Source organism: Diplotaxodon limnothrissa, linkage group LG4 (genome assembly GCF_057381915.1).
Source record: "Diplotaxodon limnothrissa isolate DT_005_m linkage group LG4, D_limnothrissa_male_GT1.1, whole genome shotgun sequence".
In the NCBI taxonomy this organism is placed as follows: domain Eukaryota; kingdom Metazoa; phylum Chordata; class Actinopteri; order Cichliformes; family Cichlidae; genus Diplotaxodon; species Diplotaxodon limnothrissa.
In genome coordinates, this window is record NC_140599.1 from 27,174,235 (window position 1) to 27,201,674 (window position 27,440).

The window sequence follows — 27,440 nt, forward strand, 5'->3', positions numbered from 1 at the left end:
ATGCAGCCACAAAAACATACCTGCAGTGCATCAAAGGTCCACTCAGGCGTCTTGGAGATGACCTGGGATAGGCCGCTAATTAATGGCAGAAAGCTTTACAGCAAACTTCAAATGAGCAAAGACCCAAAAAAAAGAGAGAATCAGTGGTTTTGTGCTACGTTTGTCACTGGTCTAAATGACGTCCAGAGGACTGATGGGATGGATGGCACAGGACAATATAAAAGACACTCATTCTACCCCTGGGACCAGATGACTTCCCTTCAGACAACAGAGCAGATGTTGTGGTTCCCCACCAAGTTCCAACAAGCTGCTGGGATGGAAATGAATAACAAGGTAAGAAGACAGCTTCATTTTTTTTGTTTGTTTGTTGAGCATTTGTCATGGTTTTACTTTGCTGATTTGTTTTGTTTGTTCTTTTTAATTGCTTTTTCTACATTAGCATCCTTTTGTGCTGCTAAGGGTATAAGCAGCCTACTGAAAAACAATTTGGGATATTTGGTATCAGTTATTCAATTCTCAAGTGTAGTGGAGGAATACATTTAATGCATTTTCCTATAAATATTTAACTGACCATTTCCTACTGAATGTGGTTTTATCATGTCACCAAGCTCCTATGATAAATACATATGTACATTTATTATACAGCATCTTCTCTTCTGTAACCCTGGAGTGAGGGAATAAAAATAAATAGAAGAATAGAAATAATTTCCCTATGATATAGGAGAAATAACTAATTATGCCTGGCTATATACATATATGTTCAGGCTTATAAACTTTATCATTAAATGGGGGCTGTTTGTATTGTACGTAATGCAATGTTGGTTAAAATTTAAGCTTACCAACATGTTGCATGGGCATGTTGATACTGACTGACTAGTGCTTTAGGCTTATTATCATTGTTTATAATAGATTTCAGTATTATTTTATTATAAATTCAGTGATTTATATTTATTATGCATTGGAATTTGTCCATTCAATTTCATATTAATTCACATTTACATGCACTTCATGCATTTTCTGTTATTTAATCATACCTCTTTAATCCTAAAAATCATATTTTTAATCTGACCAGAAAGCCATGGTATTGGTCTTGCTGCTGCTACTGTCTCAGCTGGCCTGTGACGCTCACAGCGAGCCTGAGTGCTGCAGAGAACCGTCTCGTCCCTGCCGCCTTTATGTGTTGCTGTGTCGCTCAGGCAACAAGGGACCGGGTGGAGCCCTCACGGATGATGCGGCCGCTGGGATCCTCACTCTGGGCAAACGAAAAGAGGACGAGTATCGCTTTCAGAGCCGACTCCAACAGCTCCTACAAGGCTCCAGGAACCAAGCAGCAGGGATTCTGACAATGGGGAAGAGAACCAGAGAGAGAGCTGGGGAGCAGTACATGGACTGGATGGCTCAATCTGGAACGACCATTATGACACCCCTGCCTGTTTGAAACTGAGTAAAACCAGGGACGCTGTTTAGATGAAAAAAGTCACATCTTCCACCAAATGTATTTTTTTTTTTCCTCAGAAATAATGTGAATTTGAATGTGATCTCCAAATTTTAGGAAAAATGTTCTATATTGTACATATATGTAAAAGGGTCTGTGATCTAATAAAAAAGAATCAAAGCTGATCAACTGTTAACTTTCATGACTATATACAAAGGTGACAAACACTCAATTTTATTTTCTGGAATAAGTTAAGCATTTGATAGACATCACATACAGTAATGATCATTTCTTGGGTGATGGGAGGACTATGGGATAAAAAGCAGACTGTGGAAGACACCCAGAGATTTAAAATAGATAATCAAGATTTATCCACGTGAAAATCACTGATGAATGCCTGAATCCAGCCAAAAAATAAAAACAACCTTCGTGTTAGTCTATAAGCACAATCCATCAGCCACACCCAAGGTAAATAGTAACCAGCCACCAGTGCATGTAGGGTGCTTCAGGTTTCTTAAATTTAATTTTGCTTCATCTAAGTGTAGTATGGGGAGAATAAAACATAAAGCACAAACTGTTTTTTTAACTGCTTCCTTACCAGGTATTAAAGGCATAGACTTCCAAGGTAGTCTGCCGATTTGAAATACTGGAACAGACACATGCCTCCCTGTAATGCTCGCAATCATTGCCAGGCACCTGACTCAAACTCAGTCCGGCTGGTGGCTTTTTAAAGAATTTTTTTATATCTGCCAAACTGACACAGATGCATATAAATCTCAAATCTGTCCAACAGAAAGTACCTCTGGTTAAAACAAACAAAAACAAAACTGTTTGTGATTAAAAATAGAAATTTTCATGGGTATGAATATATATGCGTAACTAATATAGTGGATTTGTGTGCACAACAGCTTTATGCAACCATATGGAGTCGAGAGGAAATGCTAATAAGTGACGATGAAACATAAAGAACCAGTGAAATCTGCTATTTCGAGGTCAGTTTGTGTGTATAGGTTTTTACTGCATCTTCTACAGCAACTATCTGCGTGGGTGTTTGTTGATGCATGGGGAGTAAAGAAAATGTGAAATCGAGGTGGTGATACAGACAGCAGCCTGTTAGATTCTTCCAGCACACCAACAAAAAGCCTAGCAGCAAATTGACTGTTATTACACTGAGCAAAAACGTGAATCGCTTGATGCTGTGCTTTATTCAACTTGACCTCTACCCTCATGTAATCAGTTGCTTTCTTCCACAGCAAACAAAACGTGCACACACACCTCCCTTTCTGTGTTATTAACGCGGGATCCAGCTGTACCTCAGAAAAATGATTGGTAATTTAAGTGAGAAGTCTAAGCAACAGAAAATCATCTTCTGCCTCCCATTGTGGAGTTTCACAAAAGATAGAGGTGAGAGCGTGAGAAAGCAAGAGATGGAAGAAAAAGGAAAGTTATTTCTAATAACTTCTCTGGGGAGAAGGCAAGGTTTTATGTGAGAAAGAAAGTGAAGGCAAGAGATATTTCATAAATTCAGTGGATAGAACGGGGGATGGTTCAAGCTTTTTTCTATGAGAGAGAGGGAGCGAGAGAGAAGGGGAGGGAGGGAGCGAGAGAGGCTGGGGACTCAGTGGCAAGATTCATGGAGAGTGGAGTTACACTGACTGAGGAGCAGCTGAGACTTTGCTGTGATACTGGAGCAGTGCTGAGCACAGAGCGATGCACAACTGAACCTGAATACTTCTGACTCAGGCTGAGAAAAGCTTTAGAGCTTTAGCACGGAAAACCTCTGAATTTTCCTTCAAAGAAGAAATGGAAAACTCTGTGATACATTTCAGTAGTTTTATCCACTCAATATAGAATATATAAAACTTCCACTCCACTGAAGAGTTACAAGAAAACTCAAGAAGCGGTGTTGAAAGTCTAATTCGGGTCTTCTATAGGGAATGGTGGCAAACTAATTGAAACTAGGACTCTGTGACCTTTTTTTCTGGTGAAAGATGCCTGTAATGAAGGGCCTCCTTGCTCCACAAAATACCTTCTTGGACACCATTGCCAATCACTTTGATGGAACTCGTAAGTATTTTGGGGAGAGGGGATCACTTTGCATTAATACAGATTTTTTAAAAGAATGCTGATAATTACATTTCTGATGAATATACATGAATAGTAAATCGATTAACCTGCAGACCAAGTATTCGGAATCTGCGACTGATATTGTTGGACAAGTCAAACTGCTAGTCCCCGCAGATTTTGATCAGTATGTGTTCTTCTTAAAATGTGTATTACTTATATTGAAAGAAATGGTATATAATACATTTATATATGAAATATGTTGGCTGCAAAAGGTCAATCAATTTTAAAGATGAAGCTTTCCCAGCTTGCGTTTAGGATTTTTGCCATTGGCATTTCTGTAACCCAATTTAGGACTGTGACAGGCGCTGATAAACACTGCTGTCAATCAATATGTCCAACAGTAGTGAGATCCCATTTAATATGTTGGAGCTGAAGAGCCACTTGTTGAGATGATGTGTTGCTTGTTAGAATATTTCCCTGTTGATAATAATGTCAAGGTCTTTCTCAACAGCAAACAAAAAAAATAAATAAAGGCAAATCAAATTATTCAGGAGCAACATTAAAGTTTTAGAGCTAAAGTCTGGCATCTTTCTTTCAGTTTAAAATCTACCAAAAAAGAAGGGAAAAAATATATATATGAGCTTTTTAAAAAGTTACTGAAAAATCTATTGTTTATTATAAGACCGGCTCAGCACAGTGTCGTTAATTAAATAACTATGTGCGGCAGTTACAGAATGATGCTAATAACTGTGAAAACACTACTGGATTTAAACACTAGACTTTGCTGAATAATTAATCCTGATTAAATACCAGCTCTAATAAAACATATTACTTTTTAGCATTTAATTACAGCCATTAAAGTTTCAAATGAAAATGTAGCTTATGCACCAAGTGCTTGACATGATTTGATTTTTGCTCATTATGCGAAACTACACTACAATGTAAAGCTAATATTTACATGTGCTTGGATTACTAAGAAAGCACAATTATTTTTCCAGTCTTATGTAACCTAGCATGAGATGAAGAGGCAGATTAACAGTCTCACTCTACAGCACATAGAATATTGTACTTTTTTTCTTCTTGTTTCTGGGTAATACGTGGCTTTTCTTCCTGCTTGTTCTGCCTCAGAAGCAAAGAAATGAAACAACATTCTCACACTATAACACTTAATATACAGAAAGAAAAATCTTATTACCTTAGCATATGGAACAGATCCACCTGGTTACACCCACTCAAACACATATGAACAATACCAGGCATGGAAAGTTACATCTTACATCAAGTATCCAAGCATGTCAGTTTTACTCTACATCAGATTTAGTGAAAAAAAAAGAGAAACACATCAACAATATATATATATATATATATATATATATATATATATATATATACTTTTTCAGAAAACAAGAAAAGTGGTGCACAGGTCAGACATTGCGTTTCTCTCGCCATTGAAAATTCTCCATCTGTTCTCTGAGGTTTTTTGCCCTCACCTTCACATCCGCAGAAAGCAGATATAGAATTGCATTTACACATATCTGGGCAGCAAACATGTTTTCATTATCTGGCAGCCACAGTGCCTCTGTATGTGAGTCGTGCGTCGGTGGACTGATCAAGTCACTGAGTAGGATGTAAAAGGATCAACTGACAAGAGATGGCTTCAGCATAATGCCGCAGGAATCCAGGAATAGTTGAAAAATATATGTTAATTGATTTGAAAGTGTTGGATCACATACTGTGAGGGTGACTGAATATAGGCAGTATGATCCTGACATGAGAGCAGAGAGATTAATTTAGATGAATTACTGCATATGCAAGAGACAGAGAGCCAATCAAATATAATTTGAGGTGTGGTTCAGTCAACCTGTGAAAGCAGGAAAAGTTTACTTTTTCATCTAGTCACTCACAACTTATACAGGGTACTGATCTTAATCGACAATTTTAAAGCTTTCAGAATAATATTCATTAGATATATGTGCACTGTAGCCTGTAGAAGCATAAGGAGTCTATCAAACATGTTTGTTTTTGTGCTGAAATTGCAGTTTTCTCCTCCCCACGTTCTGTTGTGGATAGTTAGCAATACTAAATGCATCTGAATCAACAAATGCTTGCATTTTAACAATGTTTTTGTAGTGATTCACATCATTTTGAGGTTTGATGAGTGTCAGTGTTAACCATGGTCATGGCATGTTGACCCAATTGCTATTCAAACCTTTTGTTTGTGAGGGGTGGCTAGTCAAAAGAAAGTCAGAGTAGCTTTAAGACTGCGGGCTTGCACCAGTATAAGATAAATTAAGGTTATTTCAACTGTAAATCATGCACAGCTAGCCCAATAATGTCCAAAAATACAAATGTGGTGCAGGAGATTATCGTAGCAGGTCCCCTTTGAGCAAGGGGACTTAGTCAAATCTATTAAATGTGTTTTGTACAAATCAGAGTGAGGTTACTGTTGCAACATTACCATTTTTTTTCCTGCACAAATTGCCATGGCAACATAGGCGCAGGAAGATCTTAATTTAGCTTCTTATGAGATTAAGTGCAGACACTTCAGGTGAAAAAATGAAATAAAATAAAAAACCTTGCATATGTGTTCTTCTGGAGGCAACACTTTGTTAGCACCCTTTAGTGATGCTGGCAATTATTTTGTGGTTGAAAAATCATTTAAAATACAATACCGTATGACAGCATGCATCTGAATAAACTGCTATTATCGGTCTCTGTTTACTTTCCAAGCTGTAGAGAGAACACAAAGCATCAGCCTCATTATATCTGGCCGCAGTACAGGTGCTTGGTGTTGTCCTTGCAGCTATATCATCATTGGAGTGCTTTGCTACATAAGCAAACAAAGAACTTTGGGGGAATTAAATTTGCTTGCATCAAAGTGTGTTTGAATAAACAAATAAAAGATGACATGTCAGTGTACTCAGTCTATTTGTCTAAATATTGATGGGTTGGACAACTGAAAGCACACTTCCATTAGTCATTGAATGATGAAGACATCTGGTTGTTGCGTCCCTTTACAATAGAGTCTAAAGTGCATCACCCCAAACAGTTTATTTCTATATATCAGTTTGTAACTTAAGGAACTGGGCAAGTTGGGTAAGCTATTCTATTTTCCACCTTTTTGACTGGTGATACACAAAGAAAAGCTATTCTTACACTGTTAAATTATTAATTATTTGGCAACAATGATAAGAGCTATTGTTGGTGGAGTAAAGATGTAATGTACAGTCTGTCAAGCAGGGTGGTGGCAGCATCTTACTATGGGGCTGTTTTCCATTCACATTGTCAGTGGACTGATTCTTATATAGTACTTTTCTGCTCTCCCAGAGCACTCAAAGCACTTTATACAACATCCCTCATTCACACATCTTCGACTTGGGGTTAGTATCTTTCCCAAGTATATTTAGCATACAGACTGGAGCAGCAAGGGATTAAACCACCAACCTTCCAACCAGCAGTTGACCCGCTCTACCTCTTGAGCTACAGCCACCCTGACTCACTGTGAAGTGAATGGAAAAATAAAAAAAGGAGGACTTTAACTTCACCTCAAATCAACAATTAGAGGTTTGAAAAGATGTTTGCACACAAAATTGGTTTTGGAATTGATAAAGTAGGCTAACATTAAGCTTCTGGATAGCATTCCCAAAAACCCTAACCTAAACTTTGCTCATAAATTGTGCCGGGTCCATGCCAGGAAATCAATCAGTTTAAATGAACTCCACCAATTCCGCATAGTTTGGTGGAAATGTAATTGAAATTTTTGGTTAACAGGACAAAACATTTTGGAAAATATTCATCAGTGCAATGTCTAATGACTGAAAATGATTTAGAACCAGAGTCTCACTGAGGTCCTGGGACCAGCTGGCACTCTGCATATATTCTTGGACTTAATGCTCACCAGCAGCAAACTTCAAAGCTCTCTTTGATGTACACTAGATAACTGCCAACTTCAGGGTTCTGAGCTGAAAATACAAAGAATGACTCAGATAGGAAAAGTTACTTTTTGTGCTTCAAAAGAACTTGTATTTAAAAATTTATATTAAAAAACATTATACTTGACACATTTAAATGTTTTCTTTCAGAACTGCAGCTATATACTTTGGATACATCTATTCACTTCCTACTGTTCGGTTCGCCATGTCTGTTTCTCCAGGTCACACAATAACTTTACCTGATTTTTGATCTTTTTATTTTCCTCACAGACTGTAACTTCCTCCTGGGAAATACTCAGGGGAGCTGTGGATACCCTATTGTCTACTGCTCCGATGGCTTTTGTGAGTTAACCGGCTTTGTTCGAACAGAGGTGATGCAGAAAACCTGCACGTGTCGTTTCCTTCACGGGGCTGAGACCAGTGAAAATGTGATTCAACAGGTAGACAAAGCCCTGGAAGGCCAGCAGGAGTACCAAGGAGAAGTCTGTTTTTATAGGAAAAATGGTGAGAATCACAGACACTCACGGTCACAAACGAGAATGACTTGAGCTTGGCAACAAAAAAAATTGTTATTTCATCAGTATTAGAGATCTAATCATCATTTTGGTGAATTAATTGTCTGACGAGGTAATGTCTTTGTAATAACATTTTTAATACTCCCAGGAAATCCATTCTGGTGCCTCCTGGATATTGTACCAATTAAAAATGAGAAAGGTGAGGTTGTGCTGTTCCTGTTATCCTTCAAAGATGTCAGCGAATCACATGGAAAAAAATATCGCTGTACTCAAAGAGACGGTGAGGCCTGGCTGCTTGCGTTTCTTTAGTTTTTAACAAAAGCACTTATTTTTTGTGTCATTTAATGTGCATTTTTTGGCATAATTTACACACAATTTTATTTAGTGCGTATTATTTTCCTTACAGGAATGTTAGAGATTGCTGACCAGAGAAGAAAAAGTGGACAATCACACTTTTTTCAAAGTAGAGAGAGGGGGAGAACCATTCTACACCACTTGAACAGGCTGTTCACCAAGAGGAACAAGAAGAAGTTGCCTAATGTGAGAGCAAACCACTGGCTTAGAAATAAATACATAAAACTAAAGCACAGTTTTGCACTTTTACTAGCTAAACATTTACACTCAACAACAAAGCTGTCCTTTATATGCTAATAATCAGGTAACCCTGAGTCAGGTGAGTTTTGCATTTAGTACCAAGGTACGTACTTTGTGTACCAGATAGGGGCAGTTGGCCCTATTCAAACAGCTGTGATGATGATGATGATGATGTGTCATACTTTTAGTGCCCTTCAAGAATTAAAGTACTTGCAAACACAGTCCGGGCACTTGAGATTTGCAGGCTTGTAAAATTAGCTTACTCTCTCCATCTGTGTCATCACTATGCCACCAAGCAAGGATATCAAAGCAGTGCTGATTTGAAGTCTAAAGCTGAATGACTTGTTATCTTTTCAGAGTGTGTTCCAGAAACCGTCCCTGCCCGAGTACAAGGTGGCAGCTGTGAAGAGGTCCCGCTTTATCCTGCTGCACTACAGCATGTTCAAGGCTCTGTGGGACTGGTTAATCCTTCTGGCAACTTTCTATGTCGCAGTCACAGTGCCTTACAACGTCTGCTTTGTCAGCCGTGATGAGGACCGTGACCATCGGCCACTTGTCAGCCGCAGTACCATAGGCAGTGACATTGCTGTAGAGATGCTCTTCATTCTTGGTATAATATATTTGAATTTATTGAAAAAAATAAGGATGCAGTAGTATAACCTTTAATATTTTTTTAGGTAAAATTGAAATACTAAACACCTTAAACAAATGAAAATGTTTTTCTAAGAGGTTCTACTCTGCAAGCTACTAGTCTCTTCTACCTATTACTTACATTACGAACAGACAACAATGTTAAGTTTAAATGAAGAAACATATTCCCCAGTGCAGCTGCAGTAGTTTCCCTGGCAATGGCTAACACACGACTACCTCCTACTTTTTCTCACCCACTCAGGCTGTCTTTGTTGCCCTAGGTTAGAAATCATAATTAGATTTCTCTCACGTCGTCCCATTTTTCCTCCAAAGAATGCGCGATAGCACATGTGCCACGAGGCTCGCTGACTTCTTGTCTCTCAACAAGTTTGTCTGGGGACAGACACCATCACAAAATTAGCTCACCTGGTAACACGTTTTTCCTTTTTTTCTTTCATTTAAACTCATCCTCAGTTCAGTCTTACTGAAATTAAACAAACAGTCGCCTTTTCAGTATACAAAAGAGAGTTGGGTTTATTGCCAGGGAAACCTTGCATTAACTGCTTTGTGCTTCTTATGCTGCAAATTCTATTTGTCCTTGCAACATGCAGCTTGATATGTTTCTTTGTTTAACATTCTTGGGCTGCAACCCCCGCCCCTTACTCATAGAATCTGTGCAACTTTAACTAGCACTATAACAATGATTTAATTATTTGCTGAAATGAGGCTTTGTATCCTAATATCCCGCTGTCTTCTTGAGCTATATTGTTGTAATGTATATTATTTTATATATTAACTGCCCCGGCTATGACTCTAGTGAAATCTTGTTTTCTTTGTTCTGGTTTGCCATCTTTCTCTTTTGTTTTTAACTTTACTGTTCCTTTTCAGATATTCTCCTGAATTTCCGTACCACCTTTGTGAGTCAGTCAGGTCAGGTGGTGTACGACACCCGATCCATCTGCCTCCATTATTGCACTACCTGGTTCTTTGTAGATCTGATTGCAGCACTCCCCTTTGACCTTCTCTATGCTTTCAACATTACAGTGGTAAGACTTTTATTCCAGATACGTGAAAATCTAAAATGACCTTTGTTTTATACTTTCCAGTGTCTTTAAATGGACTAACTTTAAGCCTATAGTGAGTAATGCTATAGTGCTATTTCCCCCAGAGAAGAGAGTGGAGATGATTATCCTTCTACATTCATGCCCTTCACTGAACATTCTTGTTAGTCTGCTTGCTTCGACACTAGTACTTCTCATGGATTAGTCTTAGTTTGCCAAAGGCAACTTCAGCTGACGCACAAAGTCATCTCCCTAACTGTATTTTTGTTTTGCTCGACGTCCGCTGCAAACTCTCCAGCTATTACGCTGTTCTAACTTTGATAGTATTTGATGGTACTAACAGAGAAGTGGGGATGTGTCACAAGTTAAACACACTCATACAGATCCTTGAACGGCAAAACTACTAAATAAACTAATCTGCATCTTTGATGTTGTACTTTTCCACTCCTTTTCCAGACTTCATTGGTGCACCTGTTGAAAACAGTCCGTCTGCTGCGCTTGCTACGGCTGTTACAAAAACTGGATCGATATTCCCAGTACAGCGCTGTAGTCCTGACCCTGCTCATGTCTGTGTTTGCACTGCTTGCTCATTGGATGGCTTGTGTCTGGTATATCATTGGACGCAAGGAGATAGAAAGCGGTGACCCAGTAACCTGGGACATAGGTGAGGACACTGCAGTTTTGTTTGAATAGTCCCACACAGTTAAAAGTATAATATTCTCCCTCACTCGTTTGCTTTACTGAGACAAATTAGGTGTCTTTTTTTTGGCAACATCGCCGTGTCAGTGCTGCACATCTCAGCTAATGCTTGAATGCTTCAGCATCATTTCATCCCCTAGCTTGTTTCCTCAGAGGAAGTGTAGGTCAAGAAATGATTACATTATATCACCAGTAACACATTATGTCATTCTATATTATATCATGTATTATATCACCTACGACAGCAGAAAAGTTCAACCATTAAAAAAGAATAACAAAAGTTAATTTAATCACTCAGATAGACCTACGTAACAACCTTCTAACCTCTTCCACCAGGTTGGCTTCAGGAGCTGGGAAAACGTCTGGAGACGCCGTACATCAACAGCACCGTGGGTGGTCCATCCTTGCCTAGCGCCTACATTGCTTCTCTCTATTTCACCCTCAGCAGCCTTACAAGTGTTGGTTTTGGGAATGTGTGCGCCAATACAGATGCAGAGAAAATCTTCTCCATCTGTATTATGCTGATGGGAGGTGAGTTTAAAGGACATGGCAGGAAATTCCCAACTATATGAAAAATGTTTCAAGAATGTCCCCATATTTCTGTCACCTCCAGCCCTGATGCATGCAGTAGTCTTTGGCAACGTGACTGCTATCATCCAGCGCATGTACTCACGTCGCTCCCTCTACCACACCCGCATGAAGGATCTCAAGGACTTCATCCGTGTGCATCGGCTACCTCAACAGCTCAAGCAAAGGATGTTGGAGTACTTTCAGGCCACCTGGTCTGTCAACAATGGAATCAACACCAATGAGGTGGGTAAAGAATCACACTGTAGCCGTGTTCTCCTGGCTCTTTGTGTTTATGAAAAATATTTGCTTGGACATAATAAGTTATTTTTCTGGCAGAATGCATCATTTTTAATATGTAGCTGAAGAATATGTCTATTCTTTTTGGATATTGGTTATTCTACACTCAGAAATGCCATTCTTAAAATATCGGGCACCTCAGATTCTCTGGAGTCTTATTCCAGTTCTTTAAGTAGATAGTCCTTTTTTGCAAATAGAATTTCAGTATACTGCCAGAGCCTATCTAGGAGAAGTTCCTGTAATTACAAGGGTTGGAGCTGAAATAGAGAGAGCACTCATTAACACCCCCAACCATCAGTATCCTCAGATAATTAATTCAGTGTTGAAGGTAACAGAGAGAGCCACTGGTTTCTGAGAACATGCTGGCAGTATTATCATGTCTTTAAAAACACAGTCTGCCCTTTTTTTAATTTGTTTAATTTAGGAGTGGTTAACCATACCATATGTGTAGGCTTCTTAGTAGCACTATTGCATAGTCAAATATCTCTAAGTAATTGTCTAAAACAAAAAGATTGAAGTATTTTAAAAGGAGAGTACCTGGTGATTTTTGACTACAAGAGGAGGGACAGACTTTACAGGAAACACGTAAATGCAGTACTGCAATATTCCAGTTTTATCAAGCCGAAATGTAGCAAGACAAGAAGGCAGTGGAGTTTTGTTTCTGTGAGAAGAATATCTGGGTGAACAATGAGCTGATAATTACAAGTACTTAAAAAAAGAGGGTAATTTGTGTCTTGCAAAGCTCTATATGCATTTAAGTACCGGTACGGTGGTTAACTATTAAATAGCGGTTCTTATTTTTATCGTGTCCTCGCTCTTAGCTGTTACATGACTTCCCAGATGAACTGCGAGCTGACATTACCATGCATCTGAACAAAGACATACTGCAGCTGCCTGTGTTTGAGCGAGCCAGCAGAGGGTGTCTGCGCTCCCTCTCCCTCCACATCAAAACTTCCTTCTGTGCACCAGGGGAATATCTTATTCGCCAAGGAGATGCCCTACAAGCTAATTACTTTGTGTGCTCCGGTTCCCTGGAGGTTCTGAAAGATGGCATGGTCCTAGCGATCCTGGGTCAGTGTGCACCCAGTGTTTTAATGTTAATCTCATACAGATTTCTCTACATATTAGCTGTGTATTGACATATTACACATACTATGCTTATGTGACAATCCCTACAGGCAAAGGCGACCTCATAGGGGCTGACCTACCAGAGCATGACAAGGTGATCAAGACCAATGCAGATGTGAAGGCACTGACATACTGCGACTTGCAGTACATCAGTGTCAGGGCTTTGAGGGAGGTCCTGGGGCTTTATCCAGAGTATTGCAGTCGGTTCAGCTTGGACATCCACCACAATCTCACCTACAACTTGAGAGAAGGCAGTGAAGCTGATGTAAGACATTTACTTTGAAGCAATGGAATAAAACTCAGAATGAGACACATTCGAATGCACCACAATTCAGAATATGGTGTACAAACATACCTATGCTATATGGAACGCTTTACATGTTCAGTTTCCAGTGTGAGTGTAATGCTTTGTTCATTTTCACTTCCATGCCTTTAGGGAGTAACACGGTTTCAGCTGACACCCAGGCAGTCTCAGGTATGTCTGCCTCATTAGGATGATTAATTTAGCCTTGACATGCTTGATACAGCCATAGTTAAATCTGTCTTAGCTTAAGGGATTAGTCCGGCTTGCATTGCATTCTCTTGATAAATGTCATGTAGATATGAAAACACTTAAAATGCCTTTTTTTTTTATAGTTGAGATAATAATGCTCCAGTTGCTGCTAGGTAACAGAGAGAAATGGAGCAAACAGCATGTACTATATATGGTTTCTACACTCCAGTCATCAAGAAAAACACTAAGCTTAATTAAAACTATCCTACAAGAGAAGTATTTCTGACACTATCAAAATCACTAGACTAAGAATTTTTGTAGCAAACAAATCTATTACCCAAACAAAAATCATGCACAAATCTTTGCAATCGGCTTCATTGAGTTTTCCATCTTTTTTCTCCTCAGTTTATGGATCATAAACTACCCTATATCATTCAAGGAGCTGATGTAAAACATACAGACCACGTAAAATACTCTCAGCACCAGAGACTGCCTCTACTACAGAGTATGGGCAGCCCTGTCCATCAACCCTGCCTCAGCACGTTGCTGGGCGAGGAGCTCCGGCACATCTGCGCACTGCAGCTCTGCCGATCACCTGCTCAGGGAAGCAGGGGTTGTAGTCCTTCCCCACAACCTTTTTTCAGCGAGGAGCTCTCTCCATCTCCTTTACCCAGTCTTACCAGTGACCTAGACTTGAACCATCGGCCTGCCAAACTCATGCCATCCGGTTCTTGTATTAGTCCTCTGAACCTCAGCCCCAGGTGACCTATTCATTCTCCTTTGGTCAAATATCAATAATCTGTTTGCATATAATTAAATTAATATAACACCCATTTGTCTTACTGTCAGGGTCGTGGATGGAATTGAGGATAATGATCACACATTTCAGTTTAATATGGAACAGAGCGAGGCAAAGACTAATGTTGCAGGTAAAGTGTCTGAAAACTGCATGATTAATGAGAAATTGTAAATATAAGCCTTTCTATTCAGGACTAGACATTAAATATAACCCAAAGTCGGGACAGATTAGATGAGTTTCTCACTTTTTAAAAAAAAAAATCCTTTTTCAGATCGGTTACACATCTGTAGCCTGTTTCTTGAGACAGAAGAAGTGAGACAGAGCGTCAGCAAGCTAAGCAAAGAGGTATGTTCCCTTATTAGGCAAAAGTGCTGCTCCTTGAAATATGCCCAAATGTGTTTTGTGAGGACACAGTAACCTTTACCTTTGACCAAGTGAATCTAATCAGTTAATGCTTGAATTCATATCAACTTAACATGATAGCAGTTACAAATAAACAGTTAACAGTTTTGAATAAACAGTCATTATTTCTCATTCTTTCAGGTAAACAACTTAAACCAAGATGTTTCCAACCTTGCCAAGGAACTCCATGACATAATACATTTTCTGCATTCTCATATGACAATGCTCCACAATAACTCTCCAGCTTCCACATGTTCATGTGGCACTCAGGTGCTCCCCAACCCAAGTGTGACAACTTCTAGCCACTGGCAACCGGATGTCCCTTTAAATATCTCCACTGAGTTACCACCTGTTCATGAAATGATTAGCCATCCTACTAGAAATATATGGCACTCCAGTGGAATACCCTCCCAGTGCACCAGTTCCGCCTTGCTGTACTCGTCAAGCACAATACCATCCTGTTCACACCTGGTCTGCTCTGACAGAGACACAACTCAGAGGCTTCAGTGCTTCTCTAGCCCTTTCCAAACACCCAGAACATCTCCAGGCTCTCCTTACATGACCTCCTCTCATGCCCATGGAGGTCCATCGCTCCTGGGTATCAGTTCTGCCTTCAGTGGCTACCCATTAAGTTCTCAGGCCTCACACGTGGTTAGTAGTGCAAAAATCCACACAATAAGCAGCACCCACTCCTTATGTTCTACAGTAAACTGTGGCTACTCCCAGCCACCCCTAAGTGTTCAAACCAACTCGGATTCTTCACATAATCAGACCAAATCCCAGACACCTATACATTTATCCACCACTCCTTCAGCCCAACCACAGTATCACACTGCCTTTAGCTCTTTGACGCCATCAAGAGCCCACACTTTGATATACGCAGGATACGAGGACCAGCGAGGTACTGTCGAAGGCTCCAGACAGAATGATCCGGTAGGATCCAGTCCTGTCCACCAAACACAGGATCTGGCAAATTCTCTGATGGAGCAAGTACCAAACATGGACAGTAAAGCTTCACTTTATAAAGAGAGGACAGAGACCATGGAGTCTCATTCCACAGGAGACAGCATTCTTGATATGAAAGAAAGGCCACACTGATGACATCCCTATCTGGTTGTGCTATCAGCGAGTAAATAACAAAGCTGACGTAATGTTTAGAGTACCTTACCAAGAAATCTGGTGTGAAGTTTGAAATTAATAAATTGTTATTTAGCCAAGTTCTCAATCAACTATTGGAATCCAACTGCCACTACAGAATAAACCTGTTTTTCTCCACTGATGGTTCTTGTGTTTTATATGGCATTAATAATATTTGTGAATTGAGATTATGTCATGGTCTGCATAGATCATAGCTGAAGCAATCTTATTTTGCAGACCATACACTCTCACTCAACCATTCAATGCAAAATTGTTTGGCTAGTTATTCATTTTATTTATTTTTAATTTTTTTCTATCACGTGAATTGTCACTGCTGTATTCAGCCACAAAATGTTTCCAGGGTTGGCTTAGAAGCCGCAAGTGAATGGGCAGCACCCCTGAGTGGTGATATGTCGTTACTACAACAAACACAAGACTGGCATTTCATGAGATATGGCCTTTTGGAGCCACAACCAAGCTTTTGACCTGTAGAATGATGTAACATATTCCTGAAACGTGTTAATCATATTTGACCAATCTTGGTCCAATCAACCTACTGCATTTCGTTGCACTGTACCTGTGCATGTGCAATGACAATAAAGTTGAATTCTATTCTATTCTATTCTATATAGCAATGACATTTTCAACAGACTGCTGAAAAATCTTGATATTTTTATTCATTGGTAGTATCATGGCAGATATATTTATGTCCATGTGACTCTTTAGCATTTAGCAACAATTCTGAAATTAATAATATACTGAGGGGCATGTAGAATTTTGTGTCATCGGTCAAAGCAAAGAAAGCCATTCTTTCACTATTAATTCATCTTTCATTTTGAACATGTGAAGATGCAAGGAGATGAGATAGTGAAAGTTGGTGAGTTTAACAATCTAAAGCAACAAACACTGCCCATTAGAGGTGAAGAAAAACGAGTAGGCAGGTTAGAGTGGGTGGAAATGAGTGACAGATGATTTGTGACAGAAGGATAGCAACAAAGGTGAAAGGAAACATTTACAAGATGTTACTGTTTGGAGATGGTGGCACTTACAAAAAAGCATGAGGTTGAGCCGGGGGTGGCAGAACTGAAGATGCTAAGATATTCATTGGGTTGTAACCAGGATGGACAAAATTAGAAATGAGTATATCAGAAGGACAGCTTAGATTAAGTGGCTTGGATACAAAGTTAAAGAGGCAAGGATGTTTTGGACATATGTAGAAGAGGATTGTGGATACACTGGACAAACACTGAGGTGCCAGGCAGGAGGAGAACAGGAAGCCCACTGGAGAAGACTCAAGCAGTGAAGAAAGATATGCAGAGGATTAGTGTGACAGAGGAGGATGCTAGGGGTAGGGTTAAATGGCGGCAGATGATGTGGTGACCCCTAAATGAAGAAGCCAAAGGAAGATGAAGATCAGAATTTACTGTTTGACATTGGAGACATCACAAGGATCATTAAAATATTAGTAAAAATAAAAAAAGGATCCTTCTTTATGAACGCAGATTGTATCCCAAGCTTATTAAAAATATTATGCTAAACAAAATTTGTTACAAAATTTCACGCCATTTGAAAAGCACAAGTTTTATTGTCATTATACATAATTTTCATAAACACCATATCATTATATTATAATTATATTCAAATTAAGATAATTTTAGATGTTATTTATGACTAGATATAATAAAACCTTGATAAAAATGTCGTGCTGCAGACTGGAGGGTCTAGCGTAACCCGCTGTCCTCATTGGTCAGAAAGCCACTGACAAAAAGTGGGAGGTTCCCGGAAAAATTGCTAACCGGAAGGGAAGGCCGGAGCCCAAGAAGAAGAAGAAGAAGAAGGCAGCTGCTGCCGATGAGACCAGCGAAGGAAGAAAAAGTAATGTAAGTAAAACAACTTGAAATTAAGAGTCATGTTGGTGAAGAGCAATACTGAACGTGTGTTGGATTATTTTGTCGACAAACTGTTTACTGTAGTTTGATCTATTTTGTTATTATTATTTTTTTCTGCTTAGCATGTCAGCAAAGTCCGGGCTCAACCGAAATACCTTATCAGACTGGATCGAGGGAAGCTACGAGCTGCCCCGTGGGACAAACATTCTAAATATTGAAAAAAAATAAAATAATAATGCCACGGCAGAGCCCTGAGATAGCTTAGAAAAATGTGACATCGTTTCATGCAAGCAAGTGGACGCAATAAGACGTCCCGGAGTTTCTCAAACGTCAGACAGCTGACGACACAGGGCCGAGAAAAGAAAAGTTGTCTAATGACGCTTTCGACTTTTGGCCGTAGCTGCTAACACAGCTAATGCTATCAGAAGTCAAGTTTCCTTGCCAAGAACATAGCTTTTGTTTTCTTTGTCAGTTTAGGCTAGCAAATGGGTGCTACTGCTAAGTAAGCAACAAGGTTGATTCTTTCACGTTGTGTAGTCAGCGTTCATTTTGTTAGCCAAGTGCTTAGTGGAACTCACAAGTTCCAGTCGTGTCGTCTACGTTTATGAAAGCGGTTCCGTATCGCACCTAAATGTAACGTGCCGTTTTAGCCAAGACAGGTGCATTGTTGTTTGATAGTTATTTTATCGATTGTTTTGAATCAAACCTTAGCTTTACAGTTTAAGTTGCCTAATCATTGTGCTTAACCCGGCATCGACCGAGCAAAACTTCTCACGTACTTTGAAATATTAGTTGTAGATTAACTAACTTAATATGTCACGTTCCTGCCACCGGTTAAGTGTCTAATGACTGGTCTTATGTGCGATGTCTAGGCTCAGTCGAGGCACATCATAGTCGTCTAATGTTCTCTAAATTAGATGTACTATCAAGGCAGCTGTAATCTCTTCACAATCTGGTGCTTTTTATTATCAGCTGCATTTGTGCATCACATTGTGTGACAGAGTAAATGTGCGTACATAGTCTCTTGCTTACCTCTGAAGTTGTATTTATGGCAGTGCCTTCTCATCATTAAAATGTCATTACTGCTGACTTTGTGGTGTAACATCCGCATATTGCAACGTTGGGGTTGTTATGTGCCTGCACGTGTGTCTTCTTGCATTTAACAGCAAATACTTTTTTTGTATGCTGTGTATCTTCACAGCTTATGTTTATGGCTTAATACAAGTAACAGAGCTTGGCCTTTGAGATAAAGATGTGATTTACAGTTGCTTGCCTGAGCTCTCATGTTTATGGCATGTGGACCTTGTCCTTCTTAAACAGCCACTCTTTTTGACAACCCAGCCCTAAAATAAGGACTGCAAATTAGTTGAACACTAGTATGCAATACATTTGGGTGCTATGTTTTGGCATTGCCTTTAAAGTTGTAAGTTGTTGTAGTTAAACGGACAGCTGGACCTACTAAATGTCGCTCAATCAACTGGACTCAATTTTTGAGTAAATCTGTGTAAAGGATCAAATATCAAATCCCATTATTTAATAATTCACTTAAAATCACTTGAAGTCATAAAGTGGACAAAGTCTGTTTTAAACAGTTTGATGAGTTGAAAGGTCTCAGTTTGGGAAGCGCCAGTGATGCTTGTGGTGACTCTGCTGTTTGCTTTTCCTGTATTGTGTCACCACATTCCCATCTAAAATCACAATGCCAAACCAATTCTTTGTAGCTATCTTGGATTCAGAACATTTCCTGTTTCTTTTGATTTCCCAAGAATGGTGCTGCTTTTCAATATTTGTTTACAACCTAGGACAAACTATCACCTTTGGCAGCAATAGATAGGCCTTTAATATATGCTCATGTGTACATGCAAATTTGGACACAGCCATCTGTACAAGCAGATGGGATTATGAGCTAAGACACAAGTATGGTGATGCAGCCCCTCATCAGATACCATTTCTTCCATGACCCCATCCTTCAAATAAAGTGAACTGCACATGTCTCTGCTTGTCTTCGTAATGTCAGTGTTTTGGTGGCAGGTTGTTAATCTAGTTTATAAATTGAATGTGAAAGTGATTTTCTTTTTCTAAAATCTAGTCTGAAGTTTAAGGAAATCATCATACTGTCCAGGCAAACCAAAATTTATTAATTACAGAATGTCATTTTTAATTGTGTGACCAGGAATGGAGAATGAATCCTGTTATTTTCCTTCTGCAAATATGGTCTTTTGGTGTTAGGTGACAGCTTGTTTTCTGCATAAGAAGAGCCTCGATTACGCACTAGTACAACAATACAAAATATTCAAATCTAGCAGTCACAAGAACACTTGGAAACTGATCATAGCAGCTGGTAACCTGATCTTTCTGCTTAATTTTTCAGTATAACTAATGTTTAACGATACCTAGATTTTGTTCACGGAGCAAAAGCAATTAAAAAAATGTTTTCATTGCTTCTTTGACTGATTAAACGCATTTAATTTGTGCATGCATTCTCCAATTTAGATTGCAATAAACCACAATCGCTGCTAAGTTCTTGGATATTATGCCAGCAGCAGAACATACAGGGGCCACAATAAATATTTCACAGCCTCTCCCTCTCGTCTGTTGTTTTTTCCTGCCTTTTCTCCTCCCCCTCTGACCTATGTCCCACTGTCTCTCGTTCCCTGACCCACTTCCCCGTGGAGGTTTGCAGTACCCATTAGGGATGCCATCACAGCATCCATCAGATGCTGCTTAAGATGTGTGAAAGTCTCTATCAGTGTAACAAAGAGTCTCTGATTGCAAGCCTGTCAGCTGCTTCCAGCTTTGATGTTACTGTTGTGGCTCTCAGTCATTACTAAATCATCAATCCAGCAGCTAGGCTTTGTGGATAGAATTAGATTTTTAGTACTTTGTTTTCCCATTTATATATCCTCTTTTTATTAAAAAAACAAACAAAAAAAAACTACGTCATGGTCCTTGGTTGAAGATGAATTTTTGCTACCAAAAGATGCCTAACTTGTGTGTGTATTATTTACGAATGCAGTGCTTTTGTCATCGTCAAAAGTTGAAATTCAGTATTAAATATTAAATACTATAAATAGTAGAAAATAATTTTCTTAAGGAATGTTAGTTGAATAGGTCTTAATTTCCCAGTATCATGGGAAAGTACCAGTATAGTTTATCTATTACTATGTAGCTTATTCCTAAGAACAGAAGAATTAAGTTAATTCTTCTGTTTTAAAAAGAAAAAGAAAAAAGAGGAAGAAACAACTCATTCACCTAGTGAGGAATGTTAATCTTATGAGTACAGACTGACTTTTCCAACTCTGCTGTGCTATAAAGGATTTCCTTTCTCTGTTAGGCTGTGAAGCAGAGCCGATCTACTAGTTAAGGAGCCCAGCGTAAACTTTAGTGTACTGCTAGAGATATCTACTGTACATGTATACAGCTGTAATCCCATGTAAGAGTTAACTGACTTTAATGCTTTAATGAAATTGGAAAATATTTATTTTACCATAACACATGTAATGCCTGTGTGTTATGGCCATCGTTTTTGTTTGTGTAACAGGAAACTGTAAAGGAACTGGTGTATTTTTTTTTTTAAATAGCTCCTTATATCTGCAAATGCTAAATTAAACCAGTTCCTCCAAAAACATAATGGAAATGTGTTGGAGACAAGTTAGTCTGTTGACTGACTGTAGCTTGGTTGATTCACTGTCAAATAAAACATGCAATTTCTTAATATTTCATTGACAAAGCCATGATCTACAGTCACATGCTAAAGATTAAGCATAGCTCAGCAACAGGCGGGGGTGGAGCTGGCACAACCAAATCATTAGCCATGATGCCGCCTCTTGATTTTCCCTCATTCTTGAGCTATCCCCCTGTCTTTAAGGAAGAGTCCTCATACGTGGCTTGATTGTTCATCATGCTTCTGTGTTGAGCTATTCCTGTGATCAAGCTGAGTCTATCCCAGGTTTTAATGTGCTCAGCAGTAAAATGTCTTCTGCAATCTTCACTTCCTGCTTTGAGCTCAGTTGTGTTTCCTGTCTTTTGACCAAGCAGAAGCTGGCTGACCTCATGTGTATCACCCAACTGACATGCACGCACGCACACACGCAGGCAAGGTTTCACTTACTAACAGTAGGCGAAATGAAAGGAACAAATTGGTGGTGTCCTGTTTACACATAAGCTACAGATTTTATTTTGTACCAATTTAAACTAACCACAAACCCCCGTTTGTTTTTGTTTTTTTTCAAAGGTTTCTTTTTATTGTTCTTACAGTCCTTGCAAAACAAAATTTGGCCAATAGCCACTGCTGGCATTCTTTTGTGGTCAATGCTTAACGTTTAATGAGTTTCTTCTTTTCTATGTAGATAACAGCCACGAATATATTAATGATGCATGACTATATCTTTGAGCTGTGGCTATTTTTGAAATCACAGGAACACTTTGAGTTGTATTGTATTTATATTTGTGCATTAGGCAAGTTGCGTTAACTGGTAGTTAAGCCAAAAAATTAAGCAAAAGTAAGAATTTCATCCTGTAATGCATGCTTCAGCCATTTAAATGTTTAATAACCTAACCTGTGAGAGCAAGTTGGAGGACACAATTTAAAATCAGAGACTAAGTGCTCTCCTTCAGCTCTTGTTTATAGTAAATAAAGTTAGGTTATAAACTCTATATCTCGAGGCCCAATGTGATGAGAGTTTTGGTGTCAACAACTTGGATTTTAAATTGTTTAATCATTTTGGGTTAAAGAAAAAGTGTTACTGCTTTCTTCAATAATCTTTCTTATGTCAAACCGCTTGCAGGAACAAGGAGTTATTTTGTTTTGGGGGGATTTGATGCTACTGGTGTTCACAGGTTTCACAATGACTGTGGTTGTTTTCAGTAGAAATCTGTTTTGTTTGGAGTAGAGCTTAACTAAATTTGTTGTGTTTTGCAGCTCCCCACTGGTGAGGCCTCCTCTTCTTCCAGTAAATCTGCCAACCAACCTAAACTTTCCTACATCCATCTTAACTTCATCAGCTCCCCTATAGTAAGCCCAAGCCTGAAGTCAGCCATACACCCTCTTCCCCCAGCTCCTCCTTCTTTTTCCCAATTTTCAACACTGCAATATGGCAGGGCGAGGTGGACCAGCACGGACCAACGGCACCACAGCAAGCAGCAAGATCTGCCAGTTTAAGCTAGTGCTGTTGGGAGAGTCGGCAGTGGGCAAGTCCAGCCTGGTGCTGCGCTTTGTCAAAGGCCAGTTCCACGAGTACCAGGAGAGCACCATCGGAGGTGAGGGTTGTTTGTTTGTTTTCTTGCTTGATTTCCACAATTGTCTATTGTATTATTCTTTGACTTTCTGCTTTACTTACAGACATATGTAGCATCAAAGCTATATATGTCTTGTGTATGTACAGGTAAGCAGACTCTTAATGCGTGTTTGAAATTGTTCATCTACAGTGTAAAAGTAGACTTTACAAATAACTTCAAAAAAAATTAAAACGTAATCATAAACAAATGTTTTTCTTTTTGTTCTGACTCTTAAAAAGTTTTAAACTTAGGTGCTCAAGCAGAAAAACATGTCCTTGCTAGTTCAGAGAACTGCTTGCCTGCAGGTCTTAATCTTTTCCGTTACTAGAGTCTGTGCAGGAAGAGTCGTGCAACCAGTTCTTTGCAGCTAAAATGAGCCACCAAACTCCTCACATGTATATTTGATGATATTAAAATGTATTTGAGGTGATGGCTAAATATGGTTTTTTTTTTTCTCTACACTATGGGATCTTCTGCCTGAGCAAAATCATTGCTCCAGCTGGACAAACAATCACTGAGTTTAGATATTAATACATTTACTCTCCTACTAGAATTCTAGTGCTGAATACTCAATACAGTAAAGTAAACAAACTAATGCATGTATTTGTAAGCAAGTAAGGAAATGATTAGCTGAAGAATGAAATGGAGACTGAATACCGATTAATGACTTTAAAAATGAAATTAATTGATAACAGTTTTTTGACAAATATAATGTAAGGAGGTGGTGCAAAGTATCTGTATTTGTTTCCTGGGTTGCAGCCATTCACATGCTTCTCAATGTTGGGTTTATATGGAGTTTCTTTACAGTTGTAAAAACTGTTAAGTATGTTGTGATTAGCAAGACCAAAAAGATGTTTCTGTATAATAACAAAGGCATGGAAAAATCATTCTTACCTTAATGACAAAGTTTGAGTTCAGTGAAAGTGAGGGAAAGCTTCTTCTTCAGTTCTTCATCTACCTATCTCAATATTATTGCTGCAACATTTATTACACCACCTCTCTGCTCATGTCTGGATCCAATATTTATGTATTATTGCAGTTTCTCACTTTTAATTAAAGTTGCTTGCATTGCAATTTTGTATCAGGTGAAAGCCAAAAGTAAACTGTGTTAAATCAGCGCTGAACAGTTGGTTCATTCGTTCTGTCTTTTCTTTTGGTCGTTTTTCCTTTTGCTTTGTGTAGAACCAACTTTCCCCATGTTTCCTGTATCAGGTTGCTTGTGAGTAATGTGGCTATAGGATGTAATGACAGGAAGCTCTGTGCTTACACTCGCCAAAAGACTTGAAACGAGTCAGCATTTTTTATGTTTTTTTTCCCGAACTTGTGGTTGGTCAGCAGCATGCCTAGTCAAAGATTACAAAGCTTTAAAGTATGTGCTATGTGAGTGCTCAGTTTTCTCGGTCTTGTGACAGTTGGCTAATTAAATGGAGCTTTGCCTCTGTTCATAAACCATAGCATTTTGTTTGTACCTGGTAGCTTTTTTTGTTTTTTCTTGGGTTTTTTTGCGTTATAGGTTTATCTCCATAGCTGGCATGTCCTCTGGAGTCTGAATTTATCAGCAAGTTTTAAACTTCTTTTCATTCAATGACTGATTTCATTAATGATATTGTGATTACAAAGCCAAGTTTAAATATGAAAGTCCACCCCTAGAGATGATGACTTTTCTGCTTTCTCTTAAGCCCCTCTTTGTCAAATATTGAATAATTTCTTTCTACTTCCTTTCCAGCTGCCTTCCTCACACAGACAGTATGTTTGGATGATACAACAGTTAAGTTTGAAATCTGGGACACTGCTGGACAAGAACGGTATCACAGCTTGGCACCCATGTACTACAGAGGAGCCCAGGCTGCCATTGTTGTCTATGATATCACCAACACAGTAAGTAACATGCGCTGTGACAGGACCGTGGACAGTCAAAAGTCGTACGTCATTTGTTTGCTGACCCTTGTCTTCTAGCCTGGGTTGATGATTGCTTAACAGCAATCAGACCTTTGGCCTTCCAATTTTTTTTTTTTTTTTTTTTTTTTTTTCAGTAAAATGTAAAATGAAAAACCTGCAGCTGTGATTTAAATTTTAAAAGCACAGCAATATGTAATGATGCACATTCTTTTTTTTAAAGGATACATTCACACGTGCAAAGAACTGGGTGAAGGAGCTCCAGCGACAAGCCAGCCCAAATATTGTAATTGCAATTGCAGGAAACAAAGCAGACCTGGCAAACAAGAGAGCTGTAGATTTCCAGGTAATGAGGAAGTTCTGAGATCAATTGCTGAAGCTCGTGAAAGCTTCGGAAATTATTTAACAGACTACTGTGAATTCATACTGCTTGCATTTTTCTTTTTTTTAGGAAGCACAAGCATATGCCGATGACAACAGTTTGCTCTTCATGGAAACCTCAGCTAAGACTGCAATGAATGTCAATGAGATTTTTATGGCTATAGGTAAGTGTTAGACAGAGGGATAATAGCTTATTAAGTACTGAAGTGGAAAATAAATCAGCAACCATCCTGATGATAGGAATTCTAAAGTCTGGATTAAGTAATCATTTTCTTACAACGATGTGACGAAATGATGATAAATGTTAAGAATGCAAGGTGGCAAACTTTAGACTTCATTTTTATGCACTGCTCAGTCCATTGGCCAAAATAATCATTTCATACAAGGGGAAAAAAGGGGGATTGCCAGAAATCCTCATCAAAACATACTGCATAAGACCACTGATGGTCATTTCCCACGTAAATGTTAAATGTAATTGCTGAAGTTTGTAAAATGTGAATTTGTTGATTTTCTTCAGTTTGCATTACACTAAATTGGATAACTTTGGTGTTTGGACTGTTCAGAGGAAAAAAGGCTTTTTGCTGTTGAAACATTGACACCAAAAATAGATTAGGATATTTTCCTCTGTCCTACAGTGCTATTTATAAATCTAGACTTGTTTGTGAGAGTTGCACAGTTGCACAGTTCTGGAGATGTCAGCATCTATGCCTTCTCATAATAACTAATAAATAATAATTATTATTATTGAACCAGATGGCATTTGACTTGTTGTGGGCAAAGTAGAAAAAAAAAACCCTTTGAATGCATCGTCTCGTTTAGAAATGATACCCCCCACACACTTGTGTACAATGACCTTAAAAAAAAAACCCTCTAAACCATGGTGTGGGCCTTTTGTTAGTATCGACCAACTCAAATGAAATGCTCACTGACAAGAGATGCCTTTTAATATTTCCATCCTGTTACAAGTGTAAGCCTCTCATGGGTAAACAGGTGCCTACTTCTACAGTCTGGCACCTTTCATGCTTTGCAGGTGTAGTTCAGTAAAAGAAACTGACGCTGCAGGTCACATTTTCATTTCATTACCAGAAAAATTCTATCTGGAAAAATAGCCCTACATGTCAGGGGAATAATGTTTGAATTTGTTCCTTTTAAGTTATTAAAAAAAATTCTTATTACTAATGAAAATAGCAGGTTGTTGGACGCTTACTGTCATGTTATTATAGTATAGGAATTAAGTCTTTGTACTTTGTACCACAAAACAGCCAAGAAGCTTCCGAAAAACGAGCCTCATGGTGCAGCAGGCGCGGGCGGACGAGCCAGAGGTGGTGTGGACCTGCAGGAAGCCGCACCACAGGGCAGAAGTGGCCAGTGCTGCGGGGGCAGCAACTAGCACAATGAATCGGCTGATGCAACCAATCTAAAGCTTCGATCAACCCGACCAGAAATTAGCCAGCTGTCAAACGACGTCCCATTGGTCAAACCAAACCACGGTCAGACCAACCACCCTATGAGCAACACGGCACCAATTAACTGTTTGGCAAATGAATCCACTGGCCAGTAAACTGCCAGACTCCACTGATGGTTTAAACTGGCGAACCAAGCAACAGATCAAGAAATCAACTTACTCATAGGGAATCATGTTTCATGCCAATCCATGACCTCTCGATTGATGATGGACCCTTGATGTCATCTTGGGGGGGGAAACGCATCCCATTCATGGAAGAAGGAAAAAACAAAGCTCAGTCATTACCAGTGGCACTTACTAGCGCCACTCATTTTTGTTTCTGTATTTGTGTAAAGGATTACAAAAAGTAATGCAACCAGAGGGAGTATAAGAAGACTCACTAGCCCTACCCTTTCTATTCTGCCCTCTTTCTTTCCCGTGCACCATAAATTTCTGAAGTTTTTCCGTCGTGGTCTTGAGACACGGTTAAAACTCAAATAGAGGTGCATGCAGCATCCTTCACTTTTCTGTCTTGTCCCTGGTCAGATTTTTGGAAAAAGGTTTCTACCAGGAGAAGAGGAATCGAAACATATTCCATCTTGATGGAGCTGTGTAGATTGAAATAAATCATCTTTATTATTATTATTTTTTTCTGTTTCCTTTTGACACAAGCTGGTCAATATGATTTTAAAGCCTAGTCTTTCAGGTTTTACAATCATCCAACCATGTTATTAAACAATAAACAGTAAATAGTACTTTAATAACATTGTCACTTGTGTAATTTTTAGCATTAA

General features: G+C 38.9%; 3 protein-coding genes across 3 annotated transcripts; all 3 read left to right on the forward strand.

Moving 5' to 3' along the window:
* hcrt (hypocretin (orexin) neuropeptide precursor) lies at nucleotides 1-1,438 on the forward strand. The gene is made up of 2 exons (XM_085352721.1): nucleotides 1-333; nucleotides 1,073-1,438. The coding sequence occupies exons 1-2, from the start codon at nucleotides 1-3 to the stop codon at nucleotides 1,436-1,438; spliced, it is 699 nt and encodes a 232-aa protein (XP_085208847.1).
* A 1,988-nt stretch (nucleotides 1,439-3,426) lies between these two features.
* On the forward strand, nucleotides 3,427-15,720 carry kcnh4a (potassium voltage-gated channel, subfamily H (eag-related), member 4a). Its single transcript, XM_085352722.1, has 16 exons — nucleotides 3,427-3,502; nucleotides 7,705-7,938; nucleotides 8,098-8,229; nucleotides 8,356-8,489; nucleotides 8,901-9,153; nucleotides 10,062-10,219; nucleotides 10,691-10,898; nucleotides 11,270-11,464; nucleotides 11,547-11,746; nucleotides 12,622-12,871; nucleotides 12,979-13,193; nucleotides 13,483-13,488; nucleotides 13,827-14,182; nucleotides 14,271-14,350; nucleotides 14,492-14,565; nucleotides 14,764-15,720. Exons 1-16 carry the CDS (start codon nucleotides 3,427-3,429, stop codon nucleotides 15,718-15,720), a joined length of 3,528 nt encoding a protein of 1,175 aa, XP_085208848.1.
* Nucleotides 15,721-17,568: 1,848 nt separating this feature from the next.
* Nucleotides 17,569-27,389, forward strand: rab5c (RAB5C, member RAS oncogene family). Its single transcript, XM_085352723.1, has 6 exons — nucleotides 17,569-17,639; nucleotides 22,570-22,907; nucleotides 24,652-24,803; nucleotides 25,045-25,167; nucleotides 25,273-25,366; nucleotides 26,465-27,389. The coding sequence occupies exons 2-6, from the start codon at nucleotides 22,742-22,744 to the stop codon at nucleotides 26,590-26,592; spliced, it is 663 nt and encodes a 220-aa protein (XP_085208849.1). The 5' UTR covers nucleotides 17,569-17,639; nucleotides 22,570-22,741; the 3' UTR covers nucleotides 26,593-27,389.
* Nucleotides 27,390-27,440: the final 51 nt, after the last annotated feature.